This window comes from Erigeron canadensis, chromosome 9 (assembly GCF_010389155.1).
Source record: "Erigeron canadensis isolate Cc75 chromosome 9, C_canadensis_v1, whole genome shotgun sequence".
NCBI lineage: Eukaryota > Viridiplantae > Streptophyta > Magnoliopsida > Asterales > Asteraceae > Erigeron > Erigeron canadensis.
Genome location: NC_057769.1, coordinates 27,884,526 through 27,893,366, shown reverse-complemented (window position 1 = coordinate 27,893,366; position 8,841 = coordinate 27,884,526). Strand labels below are relative to the sequence as shown.

At 36.8% G+C, this 8,841-nt stretch overlaps 2 protein-coding genes across 2 annotated transcripts; both read right to left on the bottom strand.

The window, feature by feature from the left end:
* Positions 1 to 260: 260 nt before the first annotated feature.
* Positions 261 to 1,205, bottom strand: LOC122583471 (cell number regulator 7-like). Its single transcript, XM_043755871.1, has 4 exons — positions 1,139 to 1,205; positions 987 to 1,058; positions 531 to 740; positions 261 to 460 (listed from the first exon to the last, which is right to left on the bottom strand). The coding sequence occupies exons 1-4, from the start codon at positions 1,203 to 1,205 to the stop codon at positions 405 to 407; spliced, it is 405 nt and encodes a 134-aa protein (XP_043611806.1). The 3' UTR covers positions 261 to 404.
* Positions 1,206 to 1,967: 762 nt separating this feature from the next.
* LOC122582550 (KIN14B-interacting protein At4g14310) lies at positions 1,968 to 7,687 on the bottom strand. The gene is made up of 4 exons (XM_043754954.1): positions 6,544 to 7,687; positions 5,912 to 6,502; positions 3,976 to 4,586; positions 1,968 to 2,652 (listed from the first exon to the last, which is right to left on the bottom strand). Exons 1-4 carry the CDS (start codon positions 7,567 to 7,569, stop codon positions 2,118 to 2,120), a joined length of 2,763 nt encoding a protein of 920 aa, XP_043610889.1. The 5' UTR covers positions 7,570 to 7,687; the 3' UTR covers positions 1,968 to 2,117.
* Positions 7,688 to 8,841: the final 1,154 nt, after the last annotated feature.

Genomic DNA, 8,841 nt, shown 5'->3' with positions numbered 1-8,841 from the left:
ACGACTAAAGCATTTGGCTATCACACTTTATGAACTATCACCTCCTATGACCAATCACATTCTATGACCTATCACCCCACCATCTCACCGCCACAAACTCGACGGCCGCTGCAACGCGCAGGTACCGTTCTAGTTTTGTTTAAGATAGAAACTTACATCTAGTTAGTTTCATGTTTCGCTACTTAGTAAAAGTACATTATTAAATCATCTATTAAAATCAAATGTAGGTTGCTATTTTTCATTATGAAACACTCCGTAGGAATAATACAAAATGTAAATAGTCGTAACTATATTATCCAAAACAAAATATTTTAGGAATAATAGTCTTTTATGCAATTTAACTATAAGAACATGGTAAATGCAACTCCTTCCCCAAATGATCATATGACACAGTGACTTTATACTCATCTTTGCATTGAAGGTGGCATATGTGGAACAGCATTTGGTGGCCCTATCCAACCTATCAAACAAATACTGGCCAGTCAATATCTAGCCAATTAGTTTCAAAGTTGCAAGTTTATAGAACCAACCTTTAGATGGGTCGAGCCCTCGGTGCTTAAGCTCAGCATGTTCTTGACAAAGAGCACAAGGTTCACAACAGAAGTGAACACAGCAATCATTACAAGGGTCAGATGGCAAACCGTATTTGGTTCTCAATTTTTCTCTAAACAAGCATGAATATAACCAATGACATGAAACCGACATCAAGATACCATAGATGCAGCCTTGAGCCACACATGCTGCATTTTAAAAAAAAAATTATATTGATCAATAGCAATTCAGACAAGGGTTGACAGCTAGGTATAGGTCACGTGACCAAATAGCCCGATGAGTCGAATAACAAATCAATGCATATAAGTTTTTAGAACAAGTAAAAACTCAAAACAACAAACATTGTTTTTATATCATTCAACACATTACTAAGCTTTATAAGTTATGCAAGTTGCCTCCATTGCTCTATATATATATAAAGATTAGTTACTTACAACTTCGACCCTCATCCAACACCTCTGCGATCTGTCCAAAGGTGACGCATGGGAGACAACATGTTATGAAACCTGCAAACCATTCCATCCGTATCAACTTAAGTGGTAAAACTGGAAAAACAATTTCATGTAAAAGCTAGGGTAGTGATTACATGTGCCTGGATCTCCGCCACATTCTAAGATTCCGGCGGCCCATTTTGAGGGGTTGCCCGTCTTCATGCTGATAGAAATATTAATAGATGAAATATGTAGCTAGTTTTCTGAATATACTATATATATTGGTATACAAACATTTGTGAATTGGTGCACATAGGCCGGCAGATGAGCTATAGAAAGTTAACTCGTATGATTTTGGGTGCTTCCTGTCAGCTAATGGTTTCCCAGGTTTCTTTTTGTTCTATTTGCCTATCTAATATTGACAAAAAGAAGAAAACAAAGCACTGAATAGATACCATATTTTGTATTGCAAATGAACTGTAACATTTGGTTTAATATTCTGATAGATTTAGCATATCCTTTAATAAAGAATGCACTAAAATCTAATTATTGTTATTTATAAAATTAAAAAAAGGTAACTTTGACAAAATTCAACTCAAAATGTTGTTTTACAGTTAGGCTAATTCTCCTTATGGGTGAAAAACGACGGGTCAGATTAGGCCAACCCGCCAGAACCCATTTGTTTTACTTTCTAGTTTTTGAAGGGTTATAAATATGTTAAGCATTAACTAAATTATTTAGGATGTTATACATTTTCAACTTCTGAGCCAAATTTATTTCTCATTAGCTGAGTTTTTAAAGTTTGTCACTTGACTTGGCACATTCACTGAAAACTAAACCCTTCATAATGCTAAAAATATTTATTAGATACTTGTTCATGCATGCCCAATTGCCCAGGTGAGATGTACTATCAGAACCCTTCAAAATAAATGTTTAATAAATTTTTAAATGTGTCCTGAAACAAGATAACAAGCAAGCAACAGAAAGGCAAACTGCAAGGCTCATACTTATGGAAATAAATAGATTCATAGTTTTGGACATTACATAAGGAAATCTAAACAATTCATGAAACGGTAACAAACACACAGTTGGTGACATATAATACAAAGTTCAAAAAACCATGACTAAAAGTACCTAAGACAGGTACTTCCAAACCGCAGGGCGGTCTCTTGATATAAGCAAAGCTCTTGATCCCAAATAGTCAAACGATGGACAATATAAGTTATCTGGTCCAATAGTCTCCCTAACCTTTTGATCGCTTCCGTAACCACCTGCATATGGTTTCATATCATCATCCTTCAAGGCATCAAATACATACAGCCCTAAGCTGCATACACCCATGGTCAGATCCGAGTTACCCCATACTTGTGTTATGGCTTTATAATGTGGGTGAGCATTAGATTCAGGTAAACTGTAAGTGCTGAAAAGCTTTTGTTTGCGTATGGAGAATTGCTGAATTTGGGATGTGGACGTTGGCTTTTTAACAGATGATGACGAGCCACTGCAGCCTAGATAGATGGAGTCTCCGCGGGAGAACACTGAGTGGACAGCGCTGCTGTGTTTTGGAATCTTGATACCAATCCCAGATGGGTGACGGAAATCGAGTACATTTATGGAATCTGATGTGCAGAATACACCATCATTCCCTTCTGCTTCTGATGAACTTACCCTGTATTGCAGAATATCTAATACAGTCAATATGGGAAGGTCAGGTAGAAAATATAACAGGTCGTAATGGTAGCTTTTAGTATAGATCAGCGGTAGCTTTTAATTAGATCAGGCTGGGTAAAGCAAGAAGTTTTTCCCCATATTCATTCAGCCTTAATAACTAGCAGTATGTGAAATGATCAGGCTAGCTTTATTGAATGATTTAGTAAGTGTTTGATACAACTCATTAGTATTAGCAGATTGTATTAAGTTTATGATTTATTATTTTATCAAGGGGATATATATTATCATTAGGAAAGTATTATTAGAAACTTATATAACTAGGTAAATCTTAGAGAACAAAGTCTTGGGATTATCCGTAATATATCTAGGGGCTTTATAATTGTATCGATTATCTATCTTGTCTATAGTTCTATTATGGTCTGAGCAGTGGGTTGGTATCCATTGGTATCAAAACCAGCCCTACCTTTGAAGGCTTGAACGCTTGAAGTAGTGGCCTACGGTGTGGTGGCTTGGACCCGAAAAAGAAGGGTGCCAACTGTGACCAGCATAGTCTTGACCAATGAGAATGCTTGCTCTTCAAAGCACATGGAATTGTCACGGTCACACATCGGTCAAATATTGGATTGGTTGATGCCCTTGATGGGTTACAGGTCTAGGTGTCCCCTCCTCCTTTGAGCTAACCTTTTAGAGTAAATTCTACACCTAGTTTATGGCTTGATGCGGGCCTAATATGGGATTGGTTCATATCAGTGTTCTAGATTGTAGACACACATACCCTACCTGACATGTTTTTGTTTAAGCGAAATTTAATTCCTTTAAACTATCTGGCATGTTGGAGGTAAAATCACTTAAAAGACTCGTATCAGGGTCAAAAATTACTAAATCGCAGCAACAAATCATAATAGAAAACCTAGGGGATCAAAAGAAGCTAGTTCAGGACTTCAGGTTTGGTGGCTCTCAAGTCTCAAACACTTTCCAATATTGTACAAACTGTGTGTCAAATATGATTAGACAGCTATATTAATAGTCTACCATTTCAGTAAAGCAATTAGAAAGGTTTTACGAATTTAAACACATTTTAGACTACTTTCAAGCCCTTTGGACAGTTGATCTGTTTCCTTTAATGTAAAATTTTTTAACAAAACCCGTTTGACCCATTTGAAAATAAAAACATAATTTGAACGACCATTTCTATCTAAGTAGGTTTAAATTGCCACCTCTACAATAGATACAAACATAGATACTATACAGTTAATGATGAAAGTACACAATGATTTTGCCATGACAAAAACCAAAACAAAAAAATAGATAGACAACTTACCTTTGGCGAACTCCTCCGCCAAGCTCAGCATCAGTGTTATTTATATGAAGAGCCGAAACTTTTTTACCGGCAGAAGAAACCGAATGTAATGGTTCAGGGGTAAGAGACCCAACGTCCCACAAAGAAACAATCTCGGTCTCTGCAACAACCACCTTTCCCCTGTTTCTCCATTGCAAGGGGCTTGAGTTCTCCATTGCTGAAACACAGTTCTGTAATTCCCACTTCATGATATGCTCTCCATCACGAACATCATATATTCTCAAAGCTTTCTGATTACTTGCTGTTGATATGATAAGTGGACCACAAGGTTTGTACCACCATTGTCGGTTTTCTGGTGTCAGATTAGTCAAATCATGTCTTCTATTCAAAGCATTGTTGGATAATGGAGCTAATGCTGTTCTTGTATTTGTAACCCCATCTTCAGTATGAAATGATTTTACTTCTTTGGTGTAGAAGTCCCATGAGCAAAAGCCTGCCTCAATGCTATTACCAGCAGATGCAGCCACAACATATCTTCCAGCACAACCATCTGCACCAGGTGCACGAACTATCCAACAATCTCTCCATAAATTAGATGCAGCTTCAGTAGGAGCCTTGTATATAGATTTATCCTGAAATAACCACCATCATTATGCAATCTCACATGAAGTACTTTAGAATTCGTAAGTTAGGCAGATAGCCAGACAGATAACGGAATTGAGTTAAAAAAGTCATTATAGTGCAGGTCAATACAAAATAGGTTGACTTGGTCTGACCCAAAAACACTTTTTGGTCCAACTAAAGTTATAATTAACTGATGTGTTAATCATGGTTACATAAACAATAATAGTGGAACTTTTTAATTAAAACATCTGGGATGTTGTATATGTTACGCATAGACTTATGACATCTTTCCACCCGATTTCTATGTGCTCATTTCAGCTAAAAAATATCTTATTTGATCCGTTTGGGGATCATAACACAGAACTCTACCCACTTATAAGTAAAGTTAGAACCTTTTATGTGGTATATATAGATAATAGATCAAGGTCCCCATATCGTTATTCCACTAAACAGCAAGGTCCATGGTTTGGGATGGATGCCTACTACATGCAATATAAGTTATATAACTAAACAAAGCCAATGTCATATGTCAAACGCATTACTAAAGGAAACAGTTGGGATTGGGGAAATTACTAGTTTACTTTATGAGATCTAGTAAGGCTGATATGCATGGAAAAACGTCAAAACTGCATTGTAAAATCACTAGCATGTTCAGAACTGTCATATTACAAGTTTGAAACTGTCGAAAAAAATTCCCAAACAGGCATAAACCTCCTATTTTTCGGGGGATCATATCCCGGATAAAGAGGAACAATTGTATAACAAGAATTCTTGGAATTTTTGTTTCGGAGCAAAACCTTACTAAAGCCCCTTTGTTTCTTTATCCTCTTTTTCTGCTTTAAAAAGTTCTGAAAAGGGTGCAAGTTTAAAACCGTCGTCGTAAATTTTCTACTTTTGCTAATAAGGTTTTGAAAAAACTAATTTGGATACTTACCGTATGATCTTTCTGAGATTCATGAATGACCTCCCAAGTCCTTACTTAAATCATCCTATTAGTTATGACCAATGACAAACTAAGGGGGTGTTTCGATGTGCGTCTAACATAATATTGAAACTTAAATTCACCACATTGGCCAAATTTGTATTCAGGGATATCAAAAGTTGGTGTAAGAAATCAGGCAATGACTATTAGATAAATAGAAGCATACTTGGTCTATCCCTAACTTTAAACACCTCAAATCACACTACAATTTCTACACATTGAAACACCCTCGAACACCTTCTTCCATGTCTAAAACAATGCTATATAAGTATATATATTGACATATATACTCAATCAAATGACAATGATACATGTGACAAACTGAAAGCAAGATACAGCAGCAATTAGTACCTCAGAGTTGGCCACATCATAGAAGGTACACGAACCATCATCGTGAACAAGCAAAGCCGACTCTCCCTCAGAGACAAACCATCCACCTGTACATGTCTTGTGCCCGATTTCATTCAACTGATTATTGTAACCATCATCCATCTCCATCTCAAAAACAGTAATTTCCTTAATTTCTTTTTCATCAAATTCTTCAAGTGTTTCATCAGCTGCCAGCATTGTATCAACATTGCCTTTTACACTGTATGTGTTAGAAGCATCACGTGATTTTGAACTTACTGTGTCATCCGTTTCCTGAACTTCACTTATCTCCAAACCACCCCTAGACGTAACTTTAGACTCTACCTTACTCAAAGAGCACGATAACTCCTGCCCAATATGTTTCTCATTTTTCTTTTCTGTACTAGCTATGTCAACCTCGGTCTTGACACTTTCATTACTTCCAGAGGGTGCTTTTAGAGCAGACCGGTCTCTAAGTAACTTATGGTGAGGAAAAAACCTAGCCTCTAGTTCATCTGTATTCAATCCCTTACCTAAACTTTTCGAACCACTTTTAGTACTAACATTGGTACTACTTTTAGCACTGCTCAACTCCTTAACCGGGCTACTCTTTTTTTCACCGCATTTACTTCAACACTATCACTTCCATTCATCTTACTACCCGTTTTCTCATTCTCACCACCCACAACATCACCCATCGCCTTCTCAATCCCTGCAACTGTTTCTTGTATATCCGATAGCATCACCTTTGATGCATCCGGGTTATTCAAATCCAACATTTCCTTCGTCCTCTTAATATCCGACGCTATCCTCTTCACCTTTTCCTCCAAAAATGCAAGCTTTCCATGTAACTTACTCGGATACTTCCCACTCGACCTCACACTTAAACCCTCTTCACTTCCACTCACCTCTTTTTCAACCCCATTACTCGACTTCAACCCTACACAAGACTTCGACTTAAACTTCTCAAATAACTTAACACTCTCCGAAACTTTCATAACCGAATCCGACCCAATACTCGATTCTCTCTTCACATTCTCCTCATTCTGACTTTTCACATTTTTCGGCTTTGACCCATCACAAATTTCACTCCTTTTTTCAACCCCATTACAAATTTCACTCCTTTTTTCAACCCCATTACAAAGTTCACTCCTTTTTTCATTTCTAACATTTAAACCACCAACTTTTTCTTTAATCCCAACCCGATTCAAACCTGGACCCGAAACCGAAACCCGATTAGATCTACCAACACTAACACTTCTTTCATTTCTATCAACCAAACCCCTTGTTTTTTTCAGATCACTACTTATACTAACTCTACTAAATTCAGAAGGGCTAGAGCTTCTACCTCTGGGCCGAACCGGGCAATTCGAGCCCCACCGAGCACGCGGCTCAACCCGATCCTTATCTGAACGAACAATCGGCGGCACGATCGGCTTCTGTGGCTTCGATGATGCAGCAGCTCGAATACGAGACCCGGGTCTACAAGTATTCGGATTTTCTTTTCCTGTTGACATGTATATCGTTCTTTCGTTTATGGGTGTTGTGCTTCTGGATTTATTTGTTGCGCCGGCGGTTGTATTGGGTTTTCTGGCGCCGCCGGATGCGTCGGCAGCGGTTGTGGGTTGTTTTGGACGGCGTGTTGTAGTTGTTGATGACATTTTGTTTTAATTGGGTTTTTTTGTGTGTTTTTGTTTCAGGATTTGATTTGGGGAGAACTGGATTTGGGTATTTTTGTAAGATAGGCGGGAAAGTGATTTTGGATTTGGAGTGTTTGAATTTTTGGTGTGTGTGTGTTTTTTTGATCGATACAAGGTGTGTGCCCACATGGTTTTGTTTTTACGGACATAGGGAATTGAGATTTTTTTACACTATTTAACAAAATAAATGGTAAAAGTATTGTAAAATAACGACCTAATAGTTAGCAAATATAATATACGTAATAACGATAGAGAATAGAGAGAATGAGAAAATGATTTTTATTAATCTATCAATCCACGTATATGAGCCATATATATAGGCTTCATAATATTAATACACTTAATACACATAAATGGATGGAAATACAAAGGTCATGAGTTATGGATAGCCACATAAACAATATATTATACACTCCCCCTCCCCTTGCTATCCATCAGTCAAAGAATATGCCTCGTTAAAACCTTACTAGGGAAAACCCAATAGGACAAAAATCTAGTGAAGGAAAAAAAGTACATAATTATTTCGATACGCTTGGGGATGTTGCCTCATTAAAAACCTTGCCAAGAAAACCCAATGGGACAAAACCACGGTCAAGGGAAAAAGAGTGCAACCGTATCTTCTCCCCCTGATGATCACATCACTTTAGCTCCTTAAGTCATTAATATCATGTACAAGCTTCCTTTGGTATACGATTCCAGTAGTTGAAAAATCCATGACGCATCATCTTCATGTTGATCTGCTGATTTTGTTCTCTTATGATATATCATAAATTTGATGTAAGCACATTTAAATACAGATTCGTTTAAAATCATCCTGCATTATCAAAACAAACTAGAACTACTTCGATAGGTTAGTATAAAATAAGCTTATACCTTTATCGTCTTCAGCGTAATAGAAATACATTCTAATAAATTCTCATGGGATAAAATCGCTATCTTTAGTAGAAGAACGCAAAATAATATATTGGAATATTCGTAATTAGTGAGTCAATGCTACTCAAGTATAGTATTTTGATTCAGGAATTTATCTCCACAAGGAATGAAAATGATCTTTATCGATACCATTTTTTCTCAATACCAAGTGATCTTTATCAATACCAAGTGACCATATATACAAAGCAATAAATATATATAACACAAAAATATTGTCTCCATCATATAAATTCCTTTCGAGTAACTATTCATTACTAAAATGTTCTCAATTTGTTTATTCAAGATTTTCATCTCACGCTT